Source organism: Silurus meridionalis, chromosome 7 (assembly GCF_014805685.1).
Source record: "Silurus meridionalis isolate SWU-2019-XX chromosome 7, ASM1480568v1, whole genome shotgun sequence".
NCBI lineage: Eukaryota > Metazoa > Chordata > Actinopteri > Siluriformes > Siluridae > Silurus > Silurus meridionalis.
Window position 1 is genome coordinate 7,613,800 of NC_060890.1, and position 15,039 is coordinate 7,628,838.

Genomic DNA, 15,039 nt, shown 5'->3' on the forward strand with positions numbered 1-15,039 from the left:
GATTCTCCTCCACTCCTTCATAACGACATCACGGAGCTGTGGTGCTTCTAAATCTTCTGCTTGAGCATGCCCCACAGGTACTTAATAGGGTTCAGGTCTTGAGACATACTTGGCCACCATCATCTTTAGCTTCCTCAGCAAGAAAGTTGTCATCCTGGTGGTGTTTTTGGGGTCATTATTATGTTGGAAAACTGCTATTCGGCCCAGTTTCTTAAGGAAGGGAGTCATGTTCTGCTTCACAATGTCACAGTACATTTTGGAATCCATGTTTCTCTCAATGAACCGCAGCTCTCAAGTACCAGCAGCACTCATGCAACCCTAGACCATGATGGTACCACCACCATGCTTGACTGTAGGCAAGACACAATTTTCTTGGTACTCCACACCAGGCATTGCCACACATGCTGGAGACTATCCAAAGTTTATCTTAGTCTCATCAGACCACAGGATGTGGTTCCTGTAATTCATACTCATAGACAGGTTGTCTTCAGCAAACTGTTTGCAGGCTTTCTTGTGAGCCAGCTTCAGAAGAGGCTTCCTTCTGGGACAACGGCCAGCAAACAGACTTGTTGCAGTGTGTGGTGTACGGTCTGAGCACTGACAAGCGGACCTTCCGCTTCTGCAACCTCTAAAGCAATGCAGCAGCACTCATGCGTCTGTTTTTGAAGCAGCTTCTGCACCTGACGCACAGCACGAGGCCTCGACTTCTTTGATGGACCCTTGCGAGGTCTGTTCCGAGAGGAACCCGTCTTGGAAAACCTCTGTATGATTGAAATGTGAGGGGTGTAATCACTTTTGTGAGTTACTGTAAATTTAGAATGGGATGTTTAAAAATCACATACTAATCTTATGGTCAGGTTAATAGGTTTGTGGTCTTACAGCTCCAGGTTTAACCCCTGTCTGTCTGGAGTTCTTATTAGGTATGCCGGTGACAGACTATGAAATTAAAATATGTCATAAATAAGTGAATGAGGGGCAAGAAACATTTTTGCTTTCAGAGGCACATTCAAAATATTTACAGACAAACCAAACCCCCTTTCTAAGCTTAGGATTCCTTCTGGTCCTGGCAAGTCATAAATGCTTAATGTGAATTGGATTTTCTGGACTGGTATGTGTTTAAATTTAGATGGTATTTGAACCCTGGAAGCTCACATGGTCTTTCCTGTTTAATAAAGGGGTAAGGGGCAGGTGGCTGCCGGTCCATCCATCCCTCCCACCAGACTGGTTGTTCTTCTGCCTCTAAAGCAGCTCTTTTGTTCCTTTTTCCGTTCCTTAGAGTCGGATTACTGTGCACACCTAGTTCCCCAGAACCCCTTCCACACACACACACACTCACTCTCTATTGTGCTATAGTAAAGGGGCTATGGTGCTTCGAGTATCCAATCATAGCGTATTGAGTCGAGTTCTATACAACCCCTGCCGTGACCTTCGAAATTGCTGTGCTCCCGCGCAGTTCAAATTCTCGTCAGCAGCCGAGGGGTGTGTATGCCAAGAGGGTGTGTGTACAAGAGTATGTGTCTGTGCAGAGCAATGGGAAGGACTGTCGTTTTTTGGCCATGCAGGCAGGGGGAAGGGGCCCGGGATATGCAGCTGCATCAGTATGTGCGTTCCTCTGGATTTGATCTGATTTGAGATTTGAAGTGGACTTATGCAGCGAACAGGGAATGAAATGGCCTTTGAAACTATGGAGTGACGCTAAAGGAGGGTCATGACCACTCAGCTGTGGAAGAGTTAGTCTGAGTGCTGCTGCAGCTGCTTGCCTGGGTTTGTTTACTGCGTCCTGGGCTGGTCGTGTACGATAGAATTAGCACTGCAGCACACGCATGGCAGCTCAGGCGAGAGAAAGCTGATCTGTGTATGTGTGTGTGAGCGTGTGAGTGTGGTGTGTGTGCTCTGAGAGAACTGCTCAGAAAGGTTTTGCTGACTGTTAAGCTTGTGGTTGAAAGCCAGGCAGTGTGGAGGGCTAGTCAATGGTACGTGGTTTTGTTTTTCTTTTTGTTTTGTTTTTTGTTTTTCCATGACAGGGTGTGGGTGTATGAAGGGAAATTCTTTTATGATAAGTAAACATTGTATGGGGGGATATGCATGTGTGTGTGAGAGTGTGTGCGTCTGTAATAGTACAGAAGAAGAGGTTTCATGGGGAGGGGTTGCTGTGGCGATGAGCAGCGGGGGAGCAGGATCCGCTTTGTCACTGCTGGAATGCTGTCTCCCCCTCCTACACACACCCCAGTTTCTTTCTCTCTAGTGTGCACTTGCTGGAAATCTTTTCTTTTTACACTCCTAGATTCTATACTGTTCTAGTGCGTGTACTGTATCTGCCAGAGTTTTCTCTTTTCTCAATCAAACTCACAAATTGCTGCCTGGATCATTACCGTCTTTTGAATGCTTGAAGAAAACATTTTCTGTCCCCTTTTTTTTTCATGTGTTGCTAGTGACTGACAAATAAATCAACTTTTCTATGCATCGTGAAATGAGCACGACTGTCGATTTTACAGAGCTGAGATGTATGTACCAAGAGTATACAAGAGAGTTTTATGCCTAGTCTGTCTGCGTTTTAGGTGAGGACGTGATGATGGGGGACACGGATAAGTACCTGGGCCCCCAGGACCTGCGAGAGCTGGGGGACGACTCTTTGCCTCAGGAAGGATATGTGGGTTTTAGCATTGGTGCCCGATCTGGAAGGTAACCCTGATTTTTTACATACATACATATATACTGTATATATATATATATATATATATATATATATATATATATATATATATATATATATAAACAGGCATTCTACCTAAATAAGGTTTAAATATGATGCACTGTAAATAATGTTTGAAGAAGTGTTACATAACAAGATCTTGAAAGTCTGATATAAACTTCAGCATTGATACAGCAATAAATACGATGAACAAAGTAACAGGAAGTTAACATTGACTGATATCTCTAAATACACTTTATTCATGCACAAATTTTAATAGTTCTGGTGCTCTCTAGGTGTAACTTCACATTTTTAACCAAACATTTACATCAATATTAGTTTTATTAATAATGTTACCTGAATGCATTAATGCTGTAGTTTACGGTCTGTTCACATATTCAATAATGTCAGTCAAAGGGTTGTAAAATATTATCTGGAATCATTTCCAAGTCGCCGGCTTTTTTCAGGATGGATGCGATCATGTTTTTGGCATGGAAGGAAACAGCAGGGAATTGTTTTGTATGGCTCACACAGACCTTGAGCTGAATGACTATCTGTTCTGTTATCTCTATTTTTTTATTTTGTTTCCTTCGGATTGCTAACTTTATTAGAAGCCTGGTCAATGTTTACAGTACTAAATGCCCCCCCCGTTGCCCCACATACTACACACTAACCCACTAGACCCACAAGGCTAATGTTTAACCCACATGGAGCTCGGATGTTAAAAAGTTTTACACTGGCCAGTAAATCAAACTGTATGTGTGATACACAAACATTACACAGGATGAAAGGGAGTTAGGACCGTGCTCCGTATCGGCCCAAGCATTTCCTGTGATGCTTTGATGATATCATACTGCTAATCTGGTGAAGAGTCGGCTCTAAATGTTTAAGTCTAATTGTGGGTTCGGTTTTAATTCAGTCCTTCCTGTTTGACACTGAGGAGCTCTGTTAAATTTCAATCCTCCTTTTTTTAAGCAACATCTGCCAACTATCTGCTTGCTTTGCATGTTCTTAGACAGCACTGCAGATCTCCTCTCTGTTTGAACAGAACACCCCCCACCCTGCTGCCCCTAGGAGAGCCAGATTTGTTTACAGAAACACACTCGTTCTGAAAACACTGTAACATATAACATTGTAACATGTACGTCATGTTTTTATGTTTCGAGGGATATTACACGCTGAACGAAAGCACATGTAGCCGAGGAGCTCGGCAGGGTTGAAGAGCGTGTTGCAAATGCAACTGCAGAACATTACAAGCTGCTGTCATTCAACCACTGCATTTTGCTCGCTCTCTGATTCATTGCTTTCGATCTATCTCCTCTGTCCCTCCTCTCTCCTTCCTCCACCATACTGATTTCTTCACATAGTCCTAGAGTCAGGTAAGAGGGCATGGCTGTGGATTTTGATGTACCCCTCCTCAAACACCCCCCCCCCAAATCAACCCTTCACCACCCTCCCCTGCTTCCATGAGTCATTACATCATGGAAACACCCGTCTTGTAATGTCCTTCATCTGTTTTGCTGTTGAAGATTAGAAAAACATGCACAAAAAAAACTGCTGACAAATCCAGCTTTTTTACTTTTTTTTTTTTTTTGACCCTTGGGAACTTGTCGAACTTTGTGTCTGTCGACCAAAGTTCAGATTTCAGAGTTCAGCTTACATTTGGCCTGATGTAATTCGAAAGAACTCTGCCTGTTCCGAGCTCTTTAACTGGTTTGAGGCTTCTTTTTTTTTTCGGGTTTTTGATGTGGTTCTATTTTTTCCCCTCATGTGGCTTCCAGGGTTCCATGGAGTTCACAGATACTAACTTCCTCTTCTAATCACTTTTTCATGCCTGATATTTTATTGGCAGTAAATTCACCTGCCCCTGAACAATTTATGGGCAGGTATTGCATTAGCAGCCAGCACAGCTTAGAACTGACCATGGGAAAGAGCACTAGTACTTACCACACATGTGCTGGAAGTATAGAGTTCAGTCTTGCAGGAACATAGTAGCTCAGCTTAGATTATTTTTAAGAAAGGCGTCGCCTTCTTTGCAGCTTGAGATGGCGATCTATTTCAATGTCGGGATACCGTAAGAGTATCCGCAGATCGTTATCACTGTTTTTATCACCACATGTCTGGGAGAAAAAGCTCATACAAATAGCTTATATCATAGCTCTACATAGCTCTGTCAGCCATTTCCAGGTTTATACAATTATTATTCGAATACCACACGCTACTCATGGTTATACATCTTTATTTTCACAACACGAGCTCTTCATCGTTTGACACTTGTGCTGTCGTTTTTCTTTTGAATTTGTGCGCCAGTTTCCCTGGAAGCTGCATGTAGTAACAGGTGTGTGTTTTATTTTTATTTTTCTGTTTGTGTGTGTGTGTGTGTGTGTGTGTGTTTGTGTGTGCCTGTGTGTTTTGTGCTCATCTCATTGTCATGCCCCGCTCCCTCCCCCACGTGCACTGTGTGTGATTATACTGCGAATGCCAACAGCCTGCGCTCCTTCAGTTCGGATAGGTCCAACACACTGAACCGGAGCTCTTTCACCAGGGACAGCATGATGATCGAGGAGATCCTGGCACCTAGCAAAGACACGGTACGCCTCCTATCCTCTCCATCCTGTTCTTATTCTCTCGTTTGTATTTATTTTTTCCTGCCAGGAGCTGACTTAACACTTTTGAGTAGCAGGATTTGTTTCAGAGTGTAACCTTAAACAGGCCTATTTTTTTTCATAATGTTCAACCAAAAGTGTTAAATGACTATGTAGTAAAGAAAAAAAATGTATATTAGATAACGTCAGATGTTGAATTGACAAATTAAATCAAATTAAAGTTTTCGATTAATTATCAGTTAAAGCAACACAGACAACAGCCCCAGCTGCATCGTTTCAATATGAAAAATTATTTTCTATGCGATACACGTTACATCTACTTAAATAGAAAAATCAGTCATTGATATTGTGATAATTCTGTAAGGAGACTTTGTAATAATCGGAGGTAATGCTATAGTCTACCATGGGAACTATTTCAGAATGGGAACTCTTTCAGGATTTTCAGTCACACCTTACATGCTGCAAGTTTTTGTCTTCAAATTACTAAAAACTAAAAACAGCTAAAAAAAAAAAAATGGCACATGCTGAGTTGTTAGCTGATGTATTTCTGTGGTATAAGAAAATTCCAAAATGTATGTAACAAGGCTTCAAACCTCACAAACATTTTTAACCTCCTGATATTTTACCTAATTTTAGTCTTCGCCAATTCCAGGCCACAGGTTAAGTTTCCTTTATCATAGCTACTAAACCAGGAGGCTGAAGGCTATCACATGCTTCCTCTGAGACACAAGAGGCCTACAAAGCAATAGCTTTTTGATCTGCCAGTTATTATTAAAGTATTGAGCTGAAGTAACGCATTCGTACAAAAGCGCTATCCACCCACTACTGCATACACAAGCTAACAGACCCCCATGACTGTTTAGTGATCAACAGCGACACTCAGAAAACTTTGCAAATTATTTACTCTTTTGTATCAGGATATAAGCTTGCGATCTCTGGACTAAACACTCTTTTATTGGACCACTCTTTAGACCCACTGTTGATTTACTTTACATAATAGTCACCTATAGTCTTTGCACTGCCTATTATGTACTAAAAGCAGTAGCACACCTCAACGTATTCTTATTTGGAACAATAGCATGTGTTTAGATGGACCCTTTAAACCTCTCCAGGCAGCAAATTTCTTTAGGGCTATATTTGCTTGTCCACAAGCTCCACTAAAGGTTGAAAATGTCTTTGTGCAGAAAAAACATAATTATAAAATAGTTCAGAAAGCTATATTTATTACAAAGCAATATCTTTTATTTAGAAATATCTAAAATATGCTGTCTGGTGTGGTTTATGTACTTACAAAATGTCTACAAGCCTCCATCAGGGTAAACCCTGATTAAATAAAAGAACAACAAGAAGCATAGGATACAATGTGATAGAGCCTAATTCAATACAGTAGTATAAATTGTGTGTATGTGCGTATATATATAATTATTAAATCCATATTACTGTGGGGTATTTACTGATATTCTTAGATTCTGCTTATATACATGTGATTTTGTGGCTTCTTAGGCTTAGAAAGAAGTACCTGAAGAATGTCAGACAAATAATATTGGATTCATATATAATTGGGGAATACAATAGGGGCTTTATTTAAATTATTCAGAACATTCCCTTATTATTTGCACAAGCTCTTCAACAAAGGACGCCTCTAAACCACTGAAAATTCTAGTTTCTCTCGCTCTTCTTTCTTAGGGCTGTATTCAAATGTTTTCTGACAAACACATTTAAATATTAATATGGCCTGCATTGTATTTCAGGACCTCAGGTTACTAGGTTTGTCTTTAAAAGATGCATTTGAAAAATTAACTGTTTTTTAAAGGAGGCTTTTATTGTCACATATACACTTCAGCATAGTGAAATTCTTTCTTCGAATATCACAGTTTGTTAGGAAACTGCGGTTGGAGTTCAGGGTCAGTGATGATGCAGCACAACTGGAGAAAAGAGGATTAAGGTCAGGGACTCATAAGTGGTGATTTGGCAGTGCTAGGGCTAACCATAACCTTCTCTTGAGTAACTATTGTGCCACAGTTCACCACTTGTATCTACAGCATTGTCTTTACTACACCCTCTCTGCTTTAAGCCCTCAGAAAAAAAAAACATTTAATATGTGGAGTGAAGAAAGAGTTGGTGGTGGTTTTTGTCAAATGGAATATTATTTTTAAAAATGAAACTAAATGAGAAGATGGCAAGCTTTGAAATAAACATCTAATCGCAGTAATTAATGCAAATTGTTTTCAGTTGAATATACTATGTGGACAAAAGTTTGTGGACATGTAATAGTATATACAGATGTGCTTTTCAAACATCTCAGTCCCCATTTCCTGTTATAATAACCTCCAAACTACTAGAGAGATCTACTAGATTTTAGAGAGTGATTGTGGAGATTTGGCTTATTTAGCCACAAGGACTTTAGTAAAGTCAGGTTTTATTGTACTAATGTAGGGTGTCGCCACACATGCTGGTCACCATCTGAGCCAAACAGTTTTATCTTAGTCTCATCAGACCACAGGACATAATTCCAGTGATTCATGCTCTTGGACAGGTTGTCTTTAGCAAACTGTTTGCAGGCTTTCTTGTGAACCAGCTTTAGAAGAGGCTTCCTTCTGGGACAATGGGCATGCAAACCAACAATTTGCAGTGTGTGGCGTACGGTCTGAGCACTGACAACCGGACCTTCCACTTCTGCAACCTCTAAAGCAATGCTGCAGCACTCATGCGTCTGCTTTTTTAAAGCAGCTTCTGCACCTGACACACAGCACAAGGCCTCGACTTCTTTTGGTCTTGGAAAACCTCTGTATGACCACGGCCACTGTACTCAGTTTCAGGATGTTACCGATCTTATTAGAGCCGAGGCATCTTTGTGGAGATCCACAATTCTAATTCTCAAATCCTCAGAGAGTCTTTTGCCATGAGGTACCATGTTGAACATCCAGTGGTCAGTATGAGAGAATTGTACACAAAGCCCCAAGTTTTAACTGCTCTAATACAAGATACACAAATATGTATGGTCCTGTCAATCAGACAAAAACATAAACATGAAGAATAAGACATGTAGCTTTGTATGGTTGCATGACATACAGCTGTCAGGGTGTACTCACTTTTGTTGCCAGCTATTTTCAGTGGACAGTAAATCTATACTGTATAAATCTATACAAGTTGCACATTGACTACTCTAAAATATATCCAAGTTTAATTTCTATCGTATTGTCCCTCGAGAAGATATACTCAAATGATTGTTGAAATGTGAGTGGTGTCCCCACTTTTGTGAGATACTGTAAGTCTCTTTCTTGAATATATCGATTAATAGTGGTGTATCGGTATGTTGAATTTTGGCATTCTGGGTTTTTTTCGAGTGCATTTACTGCCCAAAAACATAAATATCATATGTGAATTATTGCAATCAATTTGCCAGACAATTAAAAAGATCAGATTTATTTTTGTAACTGTGTTGTTAGTACTTATGTCTATGGTTGTTTGAGATCTGAGTACCATTATGCCTTTGGGTGTAATTCTGATATTAACTCCTCCCTATAAAACGCTATTCAACACTGCACACATCCCACAGGCTTAACTTTTTTAAGAGGAACTATGTGGAACTATGTGGTTAGTTCATTATCAGTGGTGATTACAGTGTGTTTAAAAAATTCTCTTCTTCTTTAAATGCTTCAGGCTGTCTGTAAAGCGATGCACTGCGTTGTTGAGCCACATAATAAGGTATTCAATTCAATGAAAGATGTAATGTGATTTTGCTGATCTTCAGCTCAAATGCAGGCAATATATTGATACAAAAAATACTGCATTTGCATAGCGGCTGTTAATCTACATGGTGCTTGTATTCCCTATGCTATCCGAGAAGCACTTCTTTATTTGTTGCTCTATAATTTGTAGCCCAGTTTTGACTGCTTTAGAGTATTATTTGCATTTGAAGTTTCAGTTCCTACTCTCCACTGCCCCTACGACCTATTTTGAACATGCATGTATATATTCTTTGGATGCTTTCTGCCATCGGTCACTCAGTGCGATGATACGTGTGTGGCTGAGATGCTAATTGTGACAAAGGCTACACTTCTCAGCTACACAACACTTCACACTTAGTGCTGTTTTATTGGCATGCATTGAAATTGAGGTTGTTGTGGTTTACCGCCAAAACACAGTAATGACTGTGTGTGTGTGTGTGTGTGTGTGTGTGTGTGTGTGTGTGTGTGTGTTTTCTCACATTTAGCATCTGGCTGTAGCTAAAGAGTACGACACTGACTCTCTTAGGCGATACAGTTGGACAGGAGACGCCCTGGACAATGTCAACTTGGTCTCCAGCCCAGTCCACTCAGGGTAAGGTGTACACGTGTGCCTAAAATGACATATACCCCAAATTCTTTTGGGACCCAACATCTCTCAGTTCTTCTTTTTTTGTTTTAATAATGGATCCTCAGCCAACCAACAATGGATAAGATGCATATAATATGCATTCTTTCTCCTCCCTTGTCTTTCTGCTGTTTTTTATGCAGCTATCACCTCTCTTTATGTCTCTGCTATATTCCTGCAATGCTCTGGTGTTGTTAATCCAACTTGCTGACTTTTATCTTTCCTTCGCTGTTCCATTTTATTTTTCATTGCAGTGTTTCTACTCCACTTCCTCGATCTGACTCCAGGTGATGATGGTTGTGTTCTATGATTACACCTTCTTTCTTCTCTTCTGCCTGCTCGTTTTTAATTGAGCTCTTCTTTAAATAAAATTTTTTAATAAAAAGTTTATTTATAAAATGTTGGGGGTTTATACAACAGGTTTATACAGCAGTGTTCTGCTTATATTAACTGTAAACCAAAGGTTCACCCCAAAGTTGAGGTCAGGGCTCTCTGCAGGCTGCTCAAGTTTTACAGCATCTTTGGCAAACCATCTTTTAATGGACTGTGCATAGGGCATTTTCATCCTCAGTTCCAATGAAGAGAGATTTTAATGCTACAACATATAAAGACATTCTGGACAACTCAGTGCTTTTGACTTTGTTTGAGGGAGGCCCTGTATCAGTAGTAGACCATATTTATCAGAAGACCTTTGATATATGTACAGCATATAATATTTAAGTGGATAAATTGTGCAGCAAATAAATATAAAGGCTCTGGGCAGTGTAAGAAATTTGTGGGCGCTGGTGGGCAAGTACAAAAATAATATATATAAACAAATATATGAGCAAGTTGTATTAGTGCAGATTCACAAACTGCACTAATGCGTAATATGATTGTATGTTTAATACATGGGTGATAGTTGGTAAGAATGTTTTATTGTTGGATATCTCTATTAGTATGTGTAACATAGGCTTAAACTTACAGTCTTAACAAACTCAGAGCACTGGTTAAGTAATTTAGATATGTTAGATATAAATTTGTGAAGATTTCACAATTATTCAACAATTGCCAAGCTTAAAGAACCCATTATGGACAGAGATGTTACAATGCTGACATACATGTGGTAAAAATAATGTTGGTGTCTTAGTCATTATTGGTAAAATAAAGCCATACCGCCAGTACTGTTGGTCAACTTTTATCTGCTGTCTTACCTGGTTTGGATAAAGCATGAAAAATTTGTTTGAAACAATCTCTTCTTTCTAGTAACACAACATTTTTCCAGTGACACCATTGATCGCGTTTGCTTGTGGAGTGACCTTCCTTGGCAGTTTGCACAAAACTTTCAAACCATGCTTGTTGATTGTTATCAACAATAAAATCATATCTGGAGATCATTAACTCTCAGACATAATAACTAATGCTGTCACATGACAAAGCATTCAAAATGCCTTCATGAGTGAACTGCCAAGGCTGAGATCTCATCGTCCCACTTTCCAGCCTCTCTTCTCGTTTGCCTCTTCTGGTGTTTGTTGTGTGTGAGTTCTTTATCACAGCATGGAAACAGTCCTCACTGGTGATCACTGAAGGGCAAAGCGTCTTTGTCTGTTCCTTTTTTCATCACTGTTCCATGTTGCTCTCTACAGGTTCCTGGTGAGCTTCATGGTGGATGCTCGTGGCGGCTCCATGCGAGGCAGCCGCCACAATGGTATGCGAATCATCATCCCTCCACGCAAGTGCACAGCCCCGACTCGCATCACCTGTCGCCTGGTCAAGCGGCACAAGCTTGCCTCACCACCGCCCATGGTGGAGGGAGAGGGACTGGCAAGCCGTTTGGTGGAGGTGGGCCCTGCCGGAGCTCAGTTCCTCGGGTAGGTCGTGCTCCAAAGCAAATTCTGTTTTCCTGTTTCCTCTTTACTCCCCATTGCCATGAAACCCATCTGTGTTTGAAGTGTGTGGTGGCTAGGCAATTTGGGAGTGAGACTAGTGTCAAGCCAGCCTCTGATACTTCACAATAATGCTGCAATTTAATGCAAAGCTCAATGTAGCCATGTCCCAGTGCTGTCATTTTCCAAGCAGATGAGTGTACTTTCCTTGATTATGTGAGCAAAAGTAAAGACTTCTGAAGGAGCTCCACCATAACAAATGCACGATATTGACTGTAATATGTGGAGAGGTTTAGAAGGTTAAAGTGACTAAATGAAACACAAGCAATTCCTGCAGCGATGACAGATGTTTTGTGTTCCCTCCTTTTTGTTCTTCTAATTGCTGCATGGATGTTATTCAGTAAACTCCATCTTCCCCGAAAACTCCCCCCTCTTAATGAGGGCGAGAGCTCCGTTAGCCGAATTCTGCAGCTTGGGCCGCAAGGAACAAAATTTGCTGGGTAGGAGACCCTGAGAAAAGACGACACTGCTCTTGGTTGAAGCCATTGTTGATTTTATTTCTTTCATTTTTTTTTTTTTTTTTACGTTCCAGTCACCCGTTTCTTTAAGGCTTTCAGACGACTAGTGAGGTCGCTGAAAGTGGATCATGCTCGCTGTAATGTGCTTGTTGGGCATGTTCACTGCTGTTGTTATGGCTGCCAACTTTTGCCATGTTTGACCAATCTCAGACTCCCACTGTGCCATCCCATGTGGGAGATGGATTCATTTGCTCTTTTCTTTCTGGAGAAGGTATCATTCTTTTTGCGGTTTTAGAGAGTCAACCCTGGACCGATTTATATTAAAGGAATCAAATACATGACTTGTATTATATAGTGTGGAGTTGATAGTTATTATCCTGTAAGATCATGGAATGCAAAAGAACAAGAGCAACATAGCTGGAAATATACTGAAAGTCAAAAGGTTTTAAACACTATATTTGATCAGTGAACAAGCAACTGGCTTCTTCTGTATTTTATTTTCTTTAGTTAAACTATTTAAAAAGTCCTAAACATTTAAAGCACACAGCATGTATTTGTCATTTGATATAAGCTCAGCTCGTTTAGCTGCCAAATGCCTTTGACATTAGAGCAAGCAGTCATTCAGAGTCCAATCAAGATAACAAATATTTTTCTATATTTATTTTACATTCTGCACCTGAACCTGTGTTGAAAAACTTTTGACTGGCAGTTTATGTGTAATATTTTCATGGTACCTTCTCTGGGATTCTACATTGAATGTAATTTTCAGTTTTCTCATGACTCAATGTGGACAGTGTCTTGCTTGTCTGTATCTAAATGTCAGTTTTATATTGATTTATATACAAATGCATACATTTAAAAGTGTTAGCTTTACCACAGCAATATAACTAATGTATTATGGATTGCTTAAAAAACCTATATGCCACTAATTAAGCAAATGTTACACAAGTTTCTCAATCCTCATATTAGAGTACCCCTGTCCTGCATTTCTTGGTGTTTTCCCTCCTCATAGCTAAACCCAGTTCAATGAGTTTGATTAATGATTTGAGAGCAGAGGCAACACCAAAATGTGCAGAGCAGAGGTACTCTTTTACCAGAACTGAGAAACCCTACATTAGATACAATTATACATACAAAACACCTGTTTTCTCAAGTCCTTTAGCACCCAATCCAAATCTCGAATGGTTCATTCGAATTGACTTTTAATTCATTCATCTTGTTGGATCTCTTCACATCTAGTGGATAAAACAAAGAGAAAGTATTGACTTTGATAGAGTATATATTAGTTTACATGCCTATGTGTATAGAAAATAAAAACTTGCATATAAATGCTCTTTATCATCAGGTGAACCAAGTGGCCCTCTTTTGCACTGCTGAAGTATGCCCCATGCATACTATAATCAGTCATTTACCATTAGAAAGAGCAACTTTGAAATCTTAGTGGTGTGTGATCTGTCCTTACAGCCCTGTGATAGTGGAGATCCCTCACTTTGGCTCCATGAGAGGAAAGGAGCGTGAGCTGATCATTCTTAGGAGTGATAATGGAGAATCTTGGAAGGAGCACCAATACGACTACAAGACTGAAGCCCTTAATGATCTGCTTAATGGCATGGACGAAGGTAGGACATCATCAAAACACTAGGAAGCTATAATTAGAATAGTTTTATTGTACCAATAAAAAACCTCTATAACATTATATGGCAGAAAGTCCACTGTAACTCTGACACAAAGTTTTCTGTAACAGATCAGGAAATAGTTTTATGATTTTCAGCTGTCCAGTGTCCAGAAAGCCTGTGCCCACTGTAGTATCAGACTCCAGCTTACAGAAGTCGACTCTGATGTTGTTTTCTGTTGCAGTAGTCTGTCCACCAGAAGTTGGGAGTTTTCTGCTTACAGCAAAAGTATAAAATAGTTATTTGATTTACCATAACCTTCCTGTCAGCTTAACCTAGTGTCCATTCACCTCTGAACTCCCTCATCAAGAAGAACCTTTTGTATAAAGTCTACAGATTTTAGTGCATGGTTGCATAAATGAGCAACTGTGCAGGTGTTTGGTGGCTGGTGAATGTATATTGCCTCCCTTTATATGTATCAAGCTCAAAATGATCACTGTACATGGTTCTTCCCTAAAGAACTGGACAGCGTGGAAGACCTGGAGAAGAAGCGCATCTGTAGAATCATCACTAAAGACTTCCCACAGTATTTTGCGGTGGTGTCACGGATCAAGCAGGAGACTAACCATATGGGTCCCGAGGGAGGGGTGCTATCCAGCATGACTGTTCCTCAGGTCCAGGCCTCTTTCCCTGAAGGAGCTCTCACAAAGAAGATCAGGGTTGGACTTCAGGTATACAGACACTTGAAAGTCAATTCAGAGTTCATAACAGTCCAGTTAACAGATTAAATGAGATATTTTGGTTTCCTTACAGCTGCAAAAAACTTCTAAGTCTCATTGTTGGTTGAAAGTCCTTATATTAGAGCCGTAAACTATCTAAAGATGAATGACACATTATATAAGAATTGAAGAGAGCATATTCGAAGATGATTAAAAAATATGAAATAGCTGGGATCATGTGTTTAGTAGGCTAGCCCTTGCCATGTGATGGGCTAGAGCTAGCAGGAGAGTTAGAAAGTGGGTGATGGCATTTTTATTCAAATGGGGTAAAAAGTAATAGTATGATATAAAAAGTATATCAGGCCCATGCCAGTGATCGACTGCTTGCTTGCTTTTCAGACCCAGCCAGTCCCAGAAGAGACGGTGAAGAAGATCATAGGCAACAGAGCCACGTTCAGCCCCATAGTGACGGTAGAGCCACGTAGAAGAAAGTTCCACAAGCCCATCACTATGACCATCCCTGTGCCTCCCCGATCAGGGGAAGGCATGAACGGCTACAAAGGAGATACCACACCATGCTTGCGCCTTCTGTGCAGCATCACAGGTAAGACCGGTCTATAATCATTGCTTCTTTAACACTGGTGGCTCATAGAAAGGCTTTCCCAAAGGC

General features: G+C 40.3%; 1 protein-coding gene across 1 annotated transcript in view; it reads left to right on the plus strand.

Moving 5' to 3' along the window:
• The window catches only part of ank3b (ankyrin 3b), a 102,723-nt gene that overhangs the window by 66,886 nt on the left and 20,798 nt on the right, over positions 1 to 15,039 (plus strand). The window contains 8 exon segments of the mRNA XM_046853623.1: positions 2,559 to 2,682; positions 5,181 to 5,283; positions 9,515 to 9,621; positions 9,909 to 9,941; positions 11,280 to 11,504; positions 13,502 to 13,656; positions 14,170 to 14,381; positions 14,769 to 14,973. Coding sequence (XP_046709579.1) covers positions 2,559 to 2,682; positions 5,181 to 5,283; positions 9,515 to 9,621; positions 9,909 to 9,941; positions 11,280 to 11,504; positions 13,502 to 13,656; positions 14,170 to 14,381; positions 14,769 to 14,973 — 1,164 coding nt within the window.